Consider the following 18,416-nt stretch of genomic DNA (forward strand, 5'->3'; position numbering starts at 1 on the left):
AATGGTATTAGTTAATCCACTCTTGCCTTGTCTCCTGCTCTTGCCCACCACCTGGTCTTCTGGTGGTAGCCAGAAAGGGAGGGGGTGGCCAGGGTGAGGGATAACCTGGCTGCAAGAACAGAAGTTACGGTTGGCCTACGAAGCTCAGTTTTCCTCCCTGGTGAGTCCGGCTTGCTCAAGATTGATCCGGCAGGTGGGCCCCCAGGGACCACCAAGAAGGGCTGGGGCCCGATTGACCACCATTTCACAGGGGAGCGAATGGACCCCTAGAAAGAAGAAATCCCATCCCAAGACATGATAATAATAATAATAATAATGTTGGTATTTGTTAAGCGCTTACTATGTGCAGAGCACTGTTCTAAGCGCTGGGGTAGACACAGGGAAATCAGGTTGTCCCATGTGGGGCTCACAGTCTTAATCCCCATTTTACAGATGAGGTAACTGAGGCACAGAGAAGCTAAGTGACTTGCCCAGTCACGCAGCTGACGAGTGGCAGAGTCGGCATTCGAACCCATGACCTCCGACTCCAAAGCCCAGGATCTTTTCACTGAGCCACGTTGGGAGGGAGGAAGGGAGGAAGGAGAAAGGAGGGAGGGGAGAGGAGGGAGGGGGAGAAAGGGGGAGGAAAGGAAGGGAGGAGAGGGAGAAGAGGGAGGGAAAGAGGAGGGAGAAGGGGGGAGAAATGGAAAGGAGGAGGGAAGGTGAAAAAGAGAAGGCAGAAAAAAGGAAAAGAGGAGGGAGAAAAGGGAGGGAGGGGGAAAGGAAGTGAGGAGGGAGAAAGGGGGATAAAAGGGTTGGAGGGGAGAGAAAAAGAGGGCAGAAAAAAGGGAGAGAGGAGACAGAAAAGGGAGAGGGGGGAAGGGGGAAGGAAAGGAAGGGAGGAGGAGGAGGAGAGGGGAAGGGGGAAGGAAAGGAAGGATGGACCTCAGCAGTGAACCACAGCTGGGAAGACCCAGTCCTCTACCTCCTCCACCCCTTGGGTTCTGGCTGGTTTGGCCTGGGGCAAACAGAAAACAGCCCTGGGGCACAAGTCTGCGGGCCATTGGTGGAGGTGGGATGGAGAGTGTAGGTCATTGGTTCTCCTGGCATCCCACACTGACTGCTTGGGAATCTCTGGAGCCAAGGATGGTGGTGTTTTAATAATAACAATAATAATAATAATAATAATAATTGTGGTATTTGTTAAGCGCTTACTATGTGCCAAGCACTGTTCTAAGCACTGGAGTAGATATAGGGTAATCAGGTTGTCCCACGAGGGGCTCACGCTTTTAACCCCCATTTTCCAGATTAGGTAACTGAGGTCCAGAGAAATGAAGTGACTTGCCCAAGGTCACACAGCAGACAAGTGGCAGAGACGAGATTAGAACCAATGTCCTCTGACTCCCAAACCTGTGCTCTTTTCACTAAGCCATGCTGTTTTGTCATTCTGGCAGGGCAGGCACGGCCCCCGCCCCATCCCCACCCCTATCAGCATCTCAGGCCCGGTCGGGAGCCCACCACAGGCCTCCGAGGCTCTGTCCAAGCCCCCCAAGACCACCAGGACCCCCTCCCCCACCCCGCAGGCGGCCAAGGTGACCGTTTAGCAGAGGAAATTCAAACACCTTTTATTTTCAGAAATACTGCTTCTCCACTTTCCTGAAGCCGGAGTCGTTCTACAAAAAGGTACAGGTTGGAAAATCACCATCTGTCGCCTAAGGACCCCAACCCTATGTACACACGGCAGCTTCCGCGACCATAAATACGCCCGGCCTGTCACTCAGCGTCCGACCGAGTCCCGCTCCTCTGTGACATCGCCCAAAAATGAACAGAATCTTCCAACCTTCCCTCCGATTGACCCTTTAACGCAAAGGACTGACCGCCTCAGCCGTCAAAACCGCACTGGGCTAAACCAGAGAGCGGAGCCAGGGCCAGGGGAGACACAGCGGGATGGGAGTGTTCCCCTTGAAACGGTGAGCCCCAGTGTCCCCATACCCACTGGGATATGCCGTGGGCTCTCTCTGCCAACCCCTTTTCTGTCCCCGTGTGGCTGCTGAGAGGCCAGAAGTGAGCCTGCGGGCCAATCCCCGAGCCAGAAGGGCTATTACTCTTTCCGCTGGGCCCAACGAGAGGACAGCCAACTTCGGCTGTCTCTGGCGAGTCAGAGACAGCACGCCACTCTCTCAGTGATAGAGAGGCCCGTCGTGGGGCCGGGCCGGCCCTCAGGTCTAGTGGCTCGCCGGTAACTCCGAGCCCACGTCGCCCGGTCCAATGCCTCGGGACCTATCTGGGCCTTTTTCTCTCTCCCGGACTCCGGCTTCCTCGGTCACCCCAACGGGGCCAAAACTAAAGCCGGAGGCCGAAGGCCAGCACTGATGGTGGCACTCCCCGGAAATGGGGAGAGCGAATCCCAAAACGTCCCGTCTTCTCAGGACCCCGGGACAGACCAATTTCCTAAGCCAGACGGGCGAGCTTCCTCCTCTAGAGGAAGGTCGCAAGCTTTAAAAGCAGGGGTTCGTGGGTGTCGAGCTGCAAAGCTGCATCTGCGGGAAGCTCGGCCAGGCAGCGGCCACCGTGACCTTAATGAGCGAGCCGGGGATGAAAAGCAGCCTGGATGAGCTTTGCACTCTGACCCAATCCGTATGGGGCGGTGGGTGGGAGGGAGGTTGGGGGGTCTAGGGGTTGGGGGCCGGAGAGGTGGAGGAGGAGCAGGTGGCGGCTGGAGACCTTCTTTCTGGCTCGTGTCCTCCTCTCTGCACCTCCAGGGTGATCCGAGTGGGTTCCGCCACCACCGTTCGGTGACCGGGGGGCCCGGCCACCCTGCCAGGGCGCTGCCGGAGGTGATCTCCAGACCCCAAGGGCCTGGAAGGGGTGAGGACGACACCTGGCCTCCGGCTTGGCGACGAACCCCCTACCCCTCACCGGTAGAGCCTCCCGGCCTCCGATCCCCAACGCGTTGCTCAGTTCAGGGGTGTTCCAGTGCACGGGGGCCGGGCCCGGGTCCAGCGTGAGGCGGAGGGGGGTCGTTACGCAACGACGGGGGCGCGCTCGGAGCGGCACGGCCGGGCCTCCGCCGGACGGCCCGGAGTTGTCCGGCTGCGGCTCTCTGGCAACGGTCCCGCGTGGCAGAAGCCGCGTCCGCCGCCGATGCCGCGTCCCCGCAGTTTAAGTCTTATTGGCGGTCACCGTCGGATAGCACGAATCCCCCCCGGGGCACCGGCCTTCACGACCCAGGCCCGGCCCGGCCGCCTGGGCCTCAAAGTCTAAGGTTGAGTCAGTCTGCGCACACTCTGTCCCGTCTTCCCATCTCTGCCCACCGGCGTCCTCGGCGAGACCCGCGGAGGCTTAACCTTCCCAGCCGTCCCATAGCTGTCCTCTGCAGAAAACAAAACACCTCAAGATAGTCAGGGGTCGGGCAACCTTCCACACTGGGGCACGGGCAAATCGCTTGCATCCAAGCAACGAGATCAGCCGCCCCTCAGCCCCAGACAGACCTGCCTGCCCTCAGCCGCAAATGGACCAGTTAGCCCTGAACCACATGGTCAGCCCTCGATGGACTGATTAGCCAGCCCTGGCCAGCCAGTCCAGGGCATCCCAGCAGACCAGCCTCCATGTCCCAGGGATTGCTGGGGTCCTCTGACCTACGGGAAGCAGGGGAGCCTGTGCCCACCTCCTTTGACCAAGCAGGGTAAGATGCTGCTGTAACGAAGGAAGCAGCTGCTAAGACTCCCACTGTAAGGCCCCCTCCCCGAAGGTACAGAAAGGAGAGTAAGGGTGGGTGTGAGTGGGAAGAGGCGGACACGTCACCAGGGCCCCACCCCTTGGGTCCAGCATGGGAATTCAGCAGCTTAACCTCAGCCAGAAGCGTTTTCCAGGTACTGCCGCTGCCTGGGGCCGGACTTCTCTCCACCGTTTCTCCCCACTCCCGTCGCGAAAGTCCTCCCCTCCCTTGCTTGTTGGGAGGTTCTTATACCTCCGCCATATGCCATATGTCCTCTCTGGGGGCCAATCCCTTCCCCTGACACCCCTGCCACGACACTCTGGCTCCCAGCCTGGTCCTAAGGGCTACCACTGGCCTGTGGGAACCAAAGAAATCCACCCAGCGATGGGGGAAGGACCGTGGAAAAGCCCCAGCTGCATCAGCTCCAGTCAAGCGTGGCCTTCCCTTGGGCGGCACCGGGCTCTCCACTGGCCAGGCCCCTCACCCGCCCGCTCCCTCGGGCATGCCACCCGGCAGCGGGGAGCCGACTTCTCCCTCAAACCCACTTCGGACCCAAACGGTGCCTCAGGGCAGCCTGACGGCGGGCAGGCCAGCATAGCAGGATGGCAGATGTGGCAGATTTGGAACCTGGGACCACCCCCGGGACGGAGCATGCCCTATTGTTAATGGGGAAGCAGTTGCCGAGTGGCGAAAGGGGAGTGGGTACCTGTGCGGGTCGTAACTTCCTCCGCCTTGACCTGGCATAGGGAGACACAAGGGTAAGGGCAGGTGAGCGTTCAGACCATGCGCAGCCCATCCCCAGCGACCCTGGCAACTCCAGGGACCCCCATCCATCCATGACCACAGAGCCGCATTTTAGGGAAGGAGAATGTGACGGGGCAAAGTGGGGGTGAGGAAGGAGACCGGCTCCTGCCCGCTCCTACCCAAATATCTGTTTCTGACAACACAACTCATCTCAAGGGCTGGTCTAGCCCAGGATGGGAATCGGCCGATTCGGGTTTGGTGTTTTCTTCAGTAAGCATTCGAAGATCCCCCAAACTGACCCTTGCCTTGTCTCAATACGCAGACATCCCTTGAGATCAGGTGAGGAGACAAAAAGCTAAACTCCCTGCCCTCGACCCCTCTCAGAGGTCAGCTTGAGCCTGAATAATAATAACTGTGGTATCTGTTAAGTGTTTACTGTGCGTCCGACATTGTATTAATTAGACTGTAAGCCCGTCAAACGGCAGGGACTGTCTCTATCTGTTGCCGACTTGTTCATCCCAAGCGCTCAGTACAGTGCTCTGCACATAGTAAGCGCTCAATAAATATATTGAATAAATACTATTGAATATTAAGCGTTGGGGTAGATACAAGACGATCAAGTCGGAGCCAGCCCCTTGTCTCAGATGGGGCTCCCAGTCTCAGGAGGAGGGAGAACAGGTACAGAATCCCCATTTCGCAGATGAGGAAACTGAAGTACAAGGTTACACAGCAGACAAGTGGCAGAGCCGGAATTAGAACCCAGGTCCTCCCGACTCCCAGACCAAGATCTTTCTCCTAGGCCATGCTGTTGCTTTGATTCCAGCACCCAGCACAGTGCTTGGTGGCGAGGAAGCACCAAATCGGCACCGAGAGACAGGTAGCGAGCAAGCCAGGGGAGGGGGCTGGACACCAGTTGGTCAGTCCGGCTTTGGTCAGCACCAAGCTCTGACACCGCTCCCTGAGACAAACTTGAATTTCATCCCAAACCCCCAGAAATCTCTCTCCTACCCCAGGGGCCACTGCTTGCTCCGGGCACCAGTCTGGCTTGAAACTGTGCCCGGTGGTTGGGTAGAGGGAAACTGGGGGTACCGGTTGCATCTGGGTACCGCATGACCCGGGTGGATTTTCCACCGGGGCTCACGGGTGAGAGATGGGCCCAGGCCCGAGACAAGCTCCGATGATGGTGGTGGAGACAAAGCCGCGGTGGTCATGGGAGGGTGGTGAGGTGGTCGGGGGGACGACGGGCCATACCTGCTTCCGGGCTCCTGGGCCGCGGGTTGCATTGCCTGTAGCCCTGGCAGCTCCGCAGCTCAGTGAGCTGCACATGCAGCTGGTTTAGCACACCCCGCTCCACCGCATGGACCGTGTTGGTGAGCTGAGGAGAGTCAGTCAGACATATTTACTGAGTGCTTACTGTGTGCACAGCACTGTATTAAACACTTGAGAAAGTACGATATAACTATATAACAGAAATTTCTTGTCCACAACAAGCTGCCAGTTTTGAGTGTGAGACAGACATTAAAAGGAATGAATAAAGTACAGGTATGTACATAAGTGCTGTGGGGCTGGGAGGCGGGATGAAGAAAGGAAGCAAGTAAGGGTGACACAGAAGGGAGTGGGAGAAGAAGTAATTAGGGCTTAGTCGGGGAAGGCCTCTTGGAGGAGATGGGCCTTCGAAAAGGCTTTGAAGGAGAGGAGAGTGATCGTCCGTCGGATGAGGAGGGCTTTCCAGGCCAGAGGCGGGACACGGGTGAGAGGTCAGCGGCGAGACAGCAGAGATCAAGGTACAGTGAGAAGGTGGGCATTGGAGGAGTGAAGCGTGAGGCCCGGGAGTTGTAGTAGGGGAGTTACGAGATGAGGTAAGAGGGGCTGAGGTGTTTGAAAAGAAGCGGAAAGAGGCCGTGGACTGGTTTCTCTCTCCCGAGGCAGAGCAAGTGGGATCTTACCTGATAGGGGTCGACGTTCATGTCGAAGTACTCCAAGAAGCCGGTGGCAAATTCGCAGAAGAGGAAGTTGTGGGTGTCGTTCACCGTGCGCAGACACCAGTAGGTGTTGTTGTTGGAGCTGGTGCAGGCGCAGAAGGATCCCACTGCCCGAAAGAGGAGCGGGCTGAAGCTCAGCCTCAGCTCCACGTGGGAAGAAGAGACCCCAGGGGGACAGGGGAGTCCGAGGCCAGGTGCCAAGCACCGGGTAGGCCGGCAGAATCTATGTCCGCCCGGTCTGACCCACTGGGAGATGCTCGTCCTGGAGGCCCCAGAGTTTGGGATATTGGTAAGTGGGAGGAGAGAAGGAGAAGGCCCAGCACCGCCTACTGTCTGCCTCACGGCCAGAGCGGCGGCCAGAGTGGCCCTGTGTCACTATGGGGACCCGGGTGGTGACAGGGGTGGAGGGGGAGGTGCTTACGGTTCCAGAATGGCGCCGTCTGCCAGTGGTTGCTGTCATGGCTGAAGCAGGTGAGGCCGGGCAGACTGCACTCCTCGCCCTTCTTCTGCCGCCGCCGCTTCTCTTTCCTCGCCTTCTTCCGCCGGCGGTTCTCCTTGAAGAGCTGCGGTTTGCTGTCCACCTCCTGGGCCGCCTCCCTGGTCGCAGCCAAATCCCCCATGAGCCTCGGGGACCCAGAACCCGTCAGGTCACGCGCGAGAACCCGCGGGAGGCCCCGAGCCAGGAACGTTATTGGACCCCTTGGCTGTGGCCACTGTGACTACCAAAGTGGCCACTCTGGCTAACACCTGCCGAGGGAGGGTGGCTCACTGGCCCCGGCATTGTCCCTGTTCCCCTTCTCGTCTAACCGCTCGGGGGACTCTGTGCCCCGGTGGGAACGCGACGGGCAGGGACAAGTGTGTGTGAGGGGCACTGCCCCAGCCGCTGCCACTATCGCCCACCCTTCCCTTCCCCCTTCCCCACCCCAGCACAGGGTCTCAGTGCGGAAGTCTCAGGATGTATTTCCAACCACCGACCCCAACCCCAGAAGATCCTATGTGACACGGACCCAGATGTAAAGACTGAAGGCGGCCATTCCGCTTTTACGAAGAAAAACAATACCAGGTGGTCACAGCTTTCTCTATTTCTCATGGCCACTTTTTCCCCGGGGAGCAGAACACTTCCTCCCTGTCTCTTTCTGTCTCCTTGAGTCAGACTGTCTGACATTCCTTGGAGGGGCCAGCCTGTTGTTGGTCAGAACTGCTCTCCCCTTCTTCCTCCTCCTCACCCTTCCCACCCCGCTCCAGGAAGCTTTCCCCAAATAGGAAGCAGCTGTAGCAAGCAGCACGGCCTAGCGGATACAGCATGGGCCTGGGAGTCAGAAGGTCATGGGTTCTTGACCATCCCAGCTCTGCCACTTGACTGCTGTGTGACCTTGGGGAAGTCACTTCACTTCCCTGGACCTCAGTTCCCTCATCTGTAAAATGGGGATTAAGACCGTGAGCCCTATGTGGGCAGAGACTGGGTCCAATATGATTTATCTTGAATCTACCTCAGTGCTTAGAATACTGCCTGGCACACAGTAAGCACTCAACAAATACCATAATAATAATTAGTATTCTTATTTATTAATTCTAACAACACCCCTGATGCATATCTACCTAACTTCACCCTTGTTATTTGCGAACTCAATAACCATAATGATAATGGCATTAGGCCACTCTACCTTTCATTCCTGGCCGACACTTAAAATTGAGCCACATCTATTTCTATTTCGACTTGCGGTTGTTTTTTCAGTTCCTCCAGCTGCTGTTTCCCAGTTGTGAAAGGGGGTGGACACGGCTCCCATATGCGCTCATTTCTTCCCTGTCGGTTAGACCTTCACGACATCGCTAAAATCCACCCTTTGTTCTCCATCCAAACTGCTATCATTTAATCCAAGCACTTCTCCTATCCGTGTCAGCCTCCTTGCTGGCCTCCCTGCCTCCTGTCTCTCCCTACTCCAGTCCATACCTCACTCTGCTGCCCCGATCACTTCTCTACAGAAATGTTCAGTCCATGTTTCCCCACTCTTCAAAAGCCTCCAGTGGTTACCCATTCACCTCCACATCAAACCGAAACTCTCACCAGCGGCTTCAAAGCACTCAATCACTACAACCCAGCCCTCACACTTCACTCCTCTAATGTCAACCTATTCACTGTACCTCAATCTCATCTATATCGCCGCCGACCTCTCACCCACATCCTGCCTCTGGCCTGGAAAGCCCTCCGTCTTCAGGTCTGACAACGAGTCTCCCCACCTTCAAAGCCTCTTTTGAAGGCACATCTTCAAGAGGTCTTCCCTGACTAAGCCCTCATTTCCTTTTCTCCCACTCCCTTCTGCGTCGCCTTGATTTGCTCCCTTTATTCACTCCCCCCTCAGCTCCACAGCACTTATGTACATAACTGTAATTTATTTTATATTAATGTCTCTCTCCCCCTCTAAACTGTAAGCTCACTGTGGGCAGGGAATGCGTGTTATATTGTTGTGCTGTGCTCTCCCAAGCACTTAGTACATACAGTGCTCTGCTTACGATATGCACTCAGTTGACAAAAGCTCTCATTCCTGCAACTGATTCCTGACTTTCTGTAGGTTTTCCCTGTTCTACCCTGCAAGGCTGTGGGATGGGGGTTGTTTTTGAACCGACCATCTCCCTCTCGTTTAGTCCGGGACTCGGCACAGAGGAAGTGCCTATTAAATGCCATCACTAACTCTGGTGGCATACTGATTGTCGGACGGCCAGCCCAGCAGCCGGCAGACCCCTTGCAGAAGGCCCAAGACTCGTCGCCGGTCTCCGTCTCAGCCCCGATCCCCTTCCCCGGCCCCGGATCCGAGCGGCGACTCACTCACTTGAAGGGATGCAGGTGGCCCTGGAGCTTCTCCTGGGTTTTCACCCCTTTCTCTTTGTGGTAATAGCTACGGGCAAGAGGAGGGAGGGGTTAGGGTTTGTTCTGCAAATCGGAATGCGTTCTCTGGAGGCCGAGGAACACAGGGGTCCCGTGGCACAGGTGGGGTGCGAGAAGCAGCGTGGCTTAGTGGAAAGAGCACGGGTTTGGGAGTCGGAAGTCATGGGTTCTAATCCCGACTGCCGCTTGTCGGCTCTGTGACTCTGGGCAAGTCACTTCACTTCTCTGTGCCTCAGTTACCTCATCTGGAAAATGGGGATGAGGAATGTGAGCCCCATGTGGGGCAACACGATTACCTTGTATCTACGACAGCGCTTAGAACGGTGCTTGGCACACAGTAAGTGCTTAACAAATTCCATCATTATTATGAGACTTCCTCGGCATGGGCTCTGCTAAGATGTGGGCCGTTCCCCTTCCCCCTTTCCCCGAGGAGCCGGGTGGGCTCTGCTGCACATGACAGCGGCTCTCAGACTCGACTCACACCATATTATACTTTTATTTCTCAGCCCAACTCATTACCCGTGGATCACTTAACAGCTTTCGGCTGGGACTAGTCGATGCCTGAGCCAATGTAAACAGCTAATGAGTTTGTTTAGTGGTAACAGGGGCAGGCTGCTTCTGCTGCTGCTGGGTTTGGCCCCGCTGCTACTCCAGCCTCTTTTCCCACCACCTCTGCCCCTCCCCGAGAAACAATCACCTCTGCTTACTGCAGTCACACTCCTCTGGCTTCCTCCTCTTCAAGTGGCCTCTCACTTCTCGTAAATTCTTAATTTTATCTTGAAGTACTTCAATCTGGAACACATTGACGGACACATAGAGAGGCCCACCCGGCCCAGTGCGGCCCCCCCGCCGGATCCTGTCTGCCCCCTCAGATTGGCCTCGCACCTCAGCTTTACCGTGGAGGACAGGGGAGAGGAAGGGAGGATGTCCCTTTTGCGGGCCTGGGGATCGACTCTAACGTAACTGAATCCAAAGTTGCCTCTGTTCCCGGCCCTTGCTGAGCGCCCACGGGGTCAGGAAGGGACCCCCCCCCCCGGCACTGGGAAGCCCCAACCATCCCTGCTCCAGAGAACAGCAAGGCAGAGAAGGTGGTAGGTCGTCCACTTCTCTGCCAGACAGCGTGGTGCCCAGATGGCTCATCCCAGCCGGGAGAGGCACAGCTCTGGACACCTTCGTGACTGTTTCTCGCTCTTGGCCCTGGTCGCCATCCACTAGGGATGGATGGGGATAGGAGGTTCTGGGTCACCCTGAAACACTTTAGGTTCCACAGATTCCACAGAGAACCTTTCTGTAGGTCCGTAATCTCCCATTCCGTGACCTATGCCGGGCCCGGTACCGTAAAGGAAGTCTGCTGTTTCGGGGATGGCAAAGAGGGTTGTAGTTCCCTCCCCCGGGGCTCACCTCCTTGTCGATGTAAGTTTTGTGGTCCTTCCACGCCCTGGGGGACTGGTAGAGCTCCCTCTCGCAGTGGATCGTGTCATTCAGTAGAATGAAGCACCTGCAAGAGGGAGAAGCGGCAGAGGCCGTGAAGAACGCCACCCCCTTGCCTTGGCCGAGAGTACTGAGCGGCACTGCCAAGCATCGTGAGAGACAGCATGGCTACTGGGCAGGGAGGGGAGGGCCAGCGGTGGGGTCTGTGGGCCCCCATCCCGGTCAGCATGCCCTCAAGTCAGGTGGGCAGTTACAAGGGTCTCACCCGGAAGGCGTAGAAACTGTGGAACGAAAGCCAGCTTGGGGATTCCAGCTGAGGAAAACCCACCAAGAAATAAGGGGGAAGGAGGAAGCAGTGATGGCAGCGGGAGAAAGGGAGGAAAGATGGAGGGAGGTGGGGAAGAAGGTGACTGGGAGAGAAGAAAAAGAGAGGGAGGAGAGAGGCAGGGAGAAGAAAAGGGGGAGACAGAGGAAGGAGATTCAGATCAATGCTCTTAATACCCCTGGTGGGGATAACGAGCAGAAAATGAAGCATCCCAACTTGAGGAAGTTGGATTTGAGATCACGTCCAAATGACAGCCCAACGTTCCATTCCTACAGAAAGGAGATGGGGTGGCTAAGCTGATGTGTGAGGAGGAGAGATTAGGTCAGAATCTAGCTTCCTGAAAAAAACAGACCTACTCCAGGATGAGGAGGTTAGAAAATGAATATCGAATGATGCGAAATCCCTAGGATTAAAGCAAGAGTTCACTACTAGAAAGCCCGGAAAGCAGAACTAGGGGTTAAGAAGCAGCTTTTGATATGTGCTTTTGATATTTAAAATCCAGGGGGACAGGTTAGGGCCTGGTGGTTGGGGGGAGGGTGGTGTCAGTCTCCTGGGGTCATCCCAGTTAGGATGGAAACAAAATCACATCCTGATGTTCCCAAGAATAGCGGACTCACAGCCCTCTCAACCAAGCCAGGGCACTTTGGCCAGTCTCCCCACCTCCGATTTCCAGCCCTGCCCCCTTTGTTTTCGACAACCACCACCACCCCCCAAACCCCGCATGTGGATGGTTAAAGAGCCAGGCGAGTTCGCAATTCCTCCTCCCGCCGGCTCATATCCACTCAGTCCAGCCCGCACTGCCGGCAACCTCGCCCACCCACTTCCGTCCATCCGTCTCCCTGGCTCGAATGTGAGCTCTCTGAGGGCTGGATCTCCGAATCTGGCTGGAGGTGGGGTCCGGCCTTACTTGTGAGTCACCCGGAGGGGATCCAGCTGGCCGAGGGCATTGGGGCCGCCCGGTGCCTGGGGGCTCTGGTCGTGCCGCTTGGCGAGACTCCTGGAAGGCGCCCGGCGTAGCTCCTCCTCCTCCAGGCTGATGTCGTAGATCTGGCCCTCGAACGCCACGGCCAGGGAGCGGGTCTGCCGCGTGTGGACAAACCTCGGCTGGTATTCTGCAGTGGGGGAAGAGGCAGTCCGTGACTGGGTTCCGTGGCCAGGCCCTGCCACGGGGTGGATCCGCGGCGGAGTTTCAAAGACCCAAGGGGACGGTCTGGGCCCCGGGAAGGGGAGAGCTTGTTCCGGGAGAGAAGCAGCACGGCTTAGTGGAAAGAGCACGGGCTTGTAAGTCAGAGGGCACGGGTTCTAATTCTGGATCCGTCACTTGGCTGTGTGACTCGGGACAAGTCATTTGACTTCTCTGTGCTTCAGTTACCTCATCTGTAAAATGGGGATTAGGACTCTGAGCCCCAAGTGGAACAACCTGATTACCTTGTATCTACCCCAGGGCTTAGAAGGGTGCTTGGCACATAGTAAGCGCTTAATAAATCCCATTATTTTTATTATTATTATTATTCTCTGGCAGGGTCACGCCTGCCCGGACCCCACTAGGTGGCAGTACAGGCCAGGTGATGGGGTGGCCTGTTCCAGACTTTGAGGGGTTCAGCGGGTACCCAGGACTACATCCTGTCAGCCCAACTGTCCGTGAAGAGGGCGGGATGGGGGTGAAGGGAGGAGACAGGGCAGGTTTCAAAGAGCCGCAGGCCAGGCAGCTCCAGGCCCGGTCTGAGACCCGGGTGGAGAGAGGCCGGGACTCCAGCGGGCACAGCTGTGGGTCGATCACCCCTCATCCCCGACCTCTCCGGTTGGCATGGCTCCCCAAAGGACCGGCTGACCGCTATTTTTCCCACCCTAGGGAGGTGGCTTGATGGAATTCTGTTCCTGTGCCCTGTGTGCCAAGTCTGGTGCCGGGCCCGCTCATCCACAAGGGGCAGAGAGAGCCCGATCCCAGGCTTGCCGGCTGCAGCTCTCCTGGGAAACACGAGTCCCCGGAACAGAATCGCCCCTTTGGGGCCGGGAAGCGGCCTCACCCTACCATGTACTTTTGCCCACCAGTCCTACCGCCCGGCATCGGCTGGCACCTGCTCGGGCCCTCGAAGCGGGAGGTCCAGGGCAAAGGGACTCCCTGCGGGTGCCTCCACCCAGCACCCAGTGGGAAGGTAGTCGCCTGCCACCACAGGCGGCGTCGGAAGTACCGCTGAGACTCAGACGAGCACACACGCCTCCCGCCCCGGGGGACGGGACATCCCCGCCCCATTCCGACCCCAGAGCCAGCCACCTACTCTGGGTCCCGGGGCTCCTCCCGAGCGGCCGGAGGTGGGGGCTCCTCCTTGGGCCTCGGGCAGGCTGGGGGTGGGCATCCGCGCAGCGGCAGTCTCCGTCCTGGCCGGGGAAGCTGCGGGCGTGGGCGCTGCGGGCCTTCTTGCGGGCGGCGAGGGTGGCGCCGGGTCCCTTGCACTTGTGGATGCGCAGTTTCCCTGCTGCGTCTTCCAGGCACTGCCATTTCTGTGGGAAAGGCAAGGGGAAAGGGAGAGGGGCTCAGCCTGCAGCGGACAACCGGGCGGCAGTACCCGGGGCACAGCTAAGGGCCGCTCCCACCTCCACCCGAGCAGAGCTCCAGCCCCGCCCTGCTCCGAGGCCGGGCCGAGTGCTCATTTGCCTGGCCCTGGTAACGCCCCTACCAGCAGGGAGGACGTGGCCGAGGGACATGGGGCGGTGGGCACAGGAGGCACCTGACCCTAGCCAAAGTGCAGCTCGATTGGGCTGCGGCAAGCGGCGCCTGCCATCATCGCACACTGGCACATCAGGTCCGTGGCCACAATGCCCAATCTGAGCCGCCAGCAGGCTCGCCCGTGGGAGACGACTCGGGGAGGCGGGTGAAGCCCGGGTGGATGGGCCCTTCCATTCAATTGGCAGCCCCCAGAGGGCAGGCGCTGTGCCATTTGCTAGAGGTGCACTTTACCGAGTGTTCAGGACAGTACTCTGCACACAGTGGGCACCCAGGCCACTGCTCTGTTCACAGCAGATGCCCAGGACAGCGCTCAGCAGGCCCACAGCACAGTGCTCTGTTCCCAGCAGGGGCCCAGGAGTGCATTTTGCTCTCGGGAGGTGTCCAGGGAAGTGCTTAGTCAGTGCTCAATAAATACCAACCCCGACACAATTAACCACTGCCCTAGCAGGCAGCAAAGGAGCGCAAGGCTGATAATCATTCCTGCCTAATCCCAGCTACCTGCCATTTGCCTTGCTATTACAAGTTCCTGTATGAAGTTGGGACCCAAGCCCCTCGCCATCACTCTCCTGCCTCTTGCTTTTCAGAGGGTTCACCTCTGCCCGTTCTCATTTCATGATCAGGTGGGATTGCAGTGGAAGAAGAGGGGAAGTCAGGGCCTTAACACGGCCATCCATCCGATCAATCGACGGATCAGTTGCAGATGCTGAGCACTTATTGTGGGCCGAGCTCTGTACCGAGAGCCCGGGAGAGTATGGCAGAGTTTATAGGCATGATCCCTGCCCTCTAAGGCCTTGAAATCTAGCAGGGGAGACAGCGTGCAGCTAAATCGCATGTAGGAGCAGACAATAAATTGGAAAGATATGAGCAGAAGTGCAGCAGAAGTGTTTAAGTGACAGACAACTGTCCAAGTGGCAGCTGGGAAGGGGGAAATTGGGAGGGGAGATGAACGGTTAATCATGGGAAGCCTCCTAGAGGAGAGAGGATTTTAGGAGGACCTTGAATTACTATTATTATTACTGTGGTATTTGTTAGGTGCTTACTATGTGCCAGGCGCTATACTAAGCACTGAGGTGGATACAAGCAAATCAGGTTGGACACAGTCCGTGTCCCAAATGGGGTTCACGATCTTAATCCCCATTTTATAGATGAGGTAACTGAGGCCCAGGGAAGTGAAGTGACTTGCCCAAGACCACAGAGCAGACAAGGAGCAGAGCAGGGATTAGAATCCATGACTTTCTGACTGTCAGGTCAGTGCTCTTTCCATTATGCCATGCTGCATCCCCTTGAAGGTGGGAAGAGCGGCAGGCTGCCGGATGTGAAGGGAGAAGGAAGGCCTGAGCCGGGGGCTGGCTTGAGAGGAGCAAGAGGTGGAAGCGGCACGGCCTAGTGGAAAGAGGCTGGGCCTGGGACTCACTGGGCCTGGGTTCTAATCCTGGCTGTGCCAGCGGGCTGCCGTGTGACCTTGGGCAAGTCACTTTACTTCTCTGGGCCTTAGCTTCCTCACCTAATTTGAACAGGAATTCAATACCTGTTCTGCCTCCTACTTAGTCTGTGAGCCCCGAGTGGGACAGGGACCGTGTCCAAATGATGATTATGTCTCCACCCCAGTACTTGGCAAAGTGAAACTGTAAACTGAGCAGCCGTGTGGCTTAGTGGATAGAATACAGGCCTGGGAGTCAGAAGAACCTGGGTTCTAATCCTGACACCTATCTGCTGTGTGACCTTGGGCCAGTCACTACACTTCTCTGGGTCTCAGGTACTTCATCTGTAAAACGGGGATCAAGACTGTGAGCCCCATGTGGAACATGGACTGCGTCCAACCTGATTACCTGGTATCTACCCCAGCTCTTAGTAGAGTGCCTGGCACATAGTAAGTGCTTAACAAATACCATTTGAGATTAAAAAAAAAAAGGTGCCATGATCATGACTCCAACCCATCACATTGTGTTTCTGTACCAGAAATACAGAATCAGTCCATTAGCATGGTTTCTAGGAGTTTGGCGGGAAACAGTGGGTGAGGACGAGAGGCGACAGGTCCTCAGTGGCCCCTCTTATTCGACAGGAGGCTCCATGCCCACCGACGACCACCACGGTCGCCGTGATCGTCGGCGGATGATGCCTCCGTGGACGGGGCAGTTCCAGAAGGAGCCGCTGGAAACGGGCTAAAGAGGCAAGACGCCAGGCCCCCCATCCCGGCCCCCTCGCCCCGCTGTGGAGACAAGAGCAGCGGTGGCGGTTTGGGATCCCCGGGGGCCCGCGGGGATAGGGAGGGCCCAGCCGCTGGCGCCGCTGACCTGGCCGGGCTGCTGGCAGGCGGTCTGGTACCGGGCACGGCGGCACAGCTCCCGCACCCGCTCTGACTTGGGCAGGTGGTTCGACTGCTGGGCCGTCGTGGGGGCTTCCTCCTTCTTGCGCAGAAATTTGCTGAGGCAGAGATGGAGAAGCGAGCTCAGGAATGCCTCCCACCCACCGCCCGACCCCAGGGGCCGCCAGCCCAGACTTGGGCTCTGGAGCAGGGCAGTGATGGAAGCTGCCCTTGGCCTGCCGGGTGACCGAACCTGGGCACATCACTTCATCTCTCTGGGCCTCACCTTGTAAAACGGAGTTGAGCTACCTGTCTCTCTTCCGCCGAGCAATCCCATCCTTTGTGCCCCATGGGAGATCCATGTGCGATTTGATTATTCTGTAACTCCCCTAGCACTTAGCACACAATGCTTGGCACACAGTGAGGGCTTAAATACCTTGGAGCTGGCGGGTCCCAAACAGCAGATTTGGGGTCCGCGCAGAAGCTCTCAGGTCTGATTGAGACGGGGGGTTGGGGGGGTGGTGAGGGAGCCTCTCACAGCTGGAACTGATTTGCTTGTCTTCACCCCAGCGCTTAGTACAGTGCCTGGCACACAGTAAGCACGTAATACCACAATTATCATTATTATTATTATTATTTCTCTTCTGAGTGTCCAAAGGGCTTCCCCGGGTGACCTCAGCAAGGCCCTGGAAGTGGTCAGGGAGATCACCCAGCCAAGAGCCTAAAAGCTGATCCCGGACCAACGGGACTGGGATAAGAAGGGAAATCCGGGCACGAGCAATTCAGCCGCAGCCAGGGACCGGTGAGAATCAGATCCAGGCCGGCCGGGCCAGACCAAGCCGGATCGAGCCAAGAGTCAAATGAAGCAGGGGAACGGGAGCCGACAAGCTCCCAGAACCTGCCCGATAACGGGACCCCAAGATGGACAGCCCAAACCCCTGAGCCCTGCGCGAGCCAAGCTTACCCTCTTTCTACCAGGAACGTGTCCCGCCAGATCTTGGTCTTCTTATTCGGCCGGAACCTGAAATCCGAACACCAGGGGTGACCTCCAACCTTGGGCCACCTCCCCGCTCCTCCGGACCCCATGGTGAGCGAGCGAGTGAGCGAGCGGTTAGGTTAGCCTTGGCGGTGGCCGCTTCTCTGGGACCGGAGATCTGAGGGCCGGGGGGAATGACCCACCTGTTACCTGCTTTCTCCGGGTCCAGCAGTTTGAGGACTGACTTGCCATCCACGTCCGGGGGTACGTCCAGCCCGGCGATGTCCATGATGGTGGGGGCCAGGTCGATGTTGAGCACGAGCTGCGGCACTCTGCAAGAGGTAGACGGACGGACGGATGGGCGCGCCGTTCTGTTGGCGGGTCTGGGGGCCCCGGGACAGGAGCTGGGCCACAGACCGGGAGCGGCTCTTCCCACCCACGCCTGGTTTCTATGTCCTGGGTGCCCATGATGCCTGCTACAGTGCCTTGCACCCAGTACCTACTCACTAAGCTCCCAGAACCATGCCCCGCACTCAGAAAGCACCCAGCACAGTCTTCTGCATAAGGCCAGCCAAGACCCAATAACGTGCTCTGCAAGCAGCCGGTGTCGAGCCAGTGTCCTGTACCCGGTAGACTCTCAATAGGTACCCAGAAGATGCCACGTACAGCACCTCGCAGCTAGCAGACACTTGGTACGGAGCCCTGCACCCGCTAGGAGCTCGGTTCAGCATCTTACACATGGCTGGCACCCACTACAGCGTCCCGCACACAATAAGAACGCCATACTGGGCTTCAACCTAAGCCTAGGGGGTTTCACTGAGTCCCGCGGGTGGAGAGGTGCAAGGGGTTGGGCGGGGTGGGGAGCAGGGGGCGGGCTACGCACATGGATCCCGGCTCCACGCTGGGACCGCGGATGAAGAACGGGACGCGGATGTCGAAGTCGTAGGGCATGGACTTGCCCTTGACCAGCCCGAACTGGCCGATGTGGTAACCGTGGTCGGCGGTGTAAATGACATAGGTGTTGTCCAGCTCACCAGTCTCCAGCAGCATGGCAAAGAGCTGAAACACAGCCCGGGGAAAGGTCAAAGGGCGCCGCCCGTACCCGCGAGGCACCACGCACCACTTTGAGTTTTGGGGCCGATTGATGCTCCAGAAACACCAGGCTCCCTTGGTCCAGCCCGCTTTAACGGGGACAGAGAAACAGAGGAGGGACGAGACGGTGGAGGAGAGGGCCACAGGGTCTGAAAAGCGGGAGCCACATCACAGACACCACGGGGAAACCTGCCTTTCGGCCTTCACGAGAGAAACAGCATGGCCACGTGAAAGGAGCGAAGGCGTGGGTTC

General features: G+C 57.7%; 1 protein-coding gene across 5 annotated transcripts in view; it reads right to left on the reverse strand.

Moving 5' to 3' along the window:
* Positions 1-1,588: 1,588 nt before the first annotated feature.
* Positions 1,589-18,416, reverse strand: part of SULF1 (sulfatase 1) — a 168,433-nt gene continuing 151,605 nt past the window's right edge. For all 5 annotated transcript variants that reach the window (XM_029068600.2, XM_039912643.1, XM_039912645.1 and 2 more), the window contains 14 exons: positions 17,956-18,131; positions 17,276-17,404; positions 17,061-17,117; positions 16,086-16,215; positions 13,343-13,565; positions 11,971-12,175; positions 10,709-10,805; positions 10,005-10,099; positions 9,252-9,317; positions 6,845-7,020; positions 6,388-6,530; positions 5,693-5,816; positions 4,404-4,434; positions 1,589-3,352 (listed from right to left, as the gene is read on the reverse strand). In XM_029068600.2, coding sequence (XP_028924433.1) covers positions 3,322-3,352; positions 4,404-4,434; positions 5,693-5,816; positions 6,388-6,530; positions 6,845-7,020; positions 9,252-9,317; positions 10,005-10,099; positions 10,709-10,805; positions 11,971-12,175; positions 13,343-13,565; positions 16,086-16,215; positions 17,061-17,117; positions 17,276-17,404; positions 17,956-18,131 — 1,683 coding nt within the window. In that variant the 3' untranslated portion in view covers positions 1,589-3,321. The remainder of the gene's footprint in view (positions 3,353-4,403; positions 4,435-5,692; positions 5,817-6,387; positions 6,531-6,844; positions 7,021-9,251; positions 9,318-10,004; positions 10,100-10,708; positions 10,806-11,970; positions 12,176-13,342; positions 13,566-16,085; positions 16,216-17,060; positions 17,118-17,275; positions 17,405-17,955; positions 18,132-18,416) is intronic.

The sequence above is a fragment of the Ornithorhynchus anatinus genome, chromosome 7 (assembly GCF_004115215.2).
Source record: "Ornithorhynchus anatinus isolate Pmale09 chromosome 7, mOrnAna1.pri.v4, whole genome shotgun sequence".
Taxonomy (NCBI): domain Eukaryota; kingdom Metazoa; phylum Chordata; class Mammalia; order Monotremata; family Ornithorhynchidae; genus Ornithorhynchus; species Ornithorhynchus anatinus.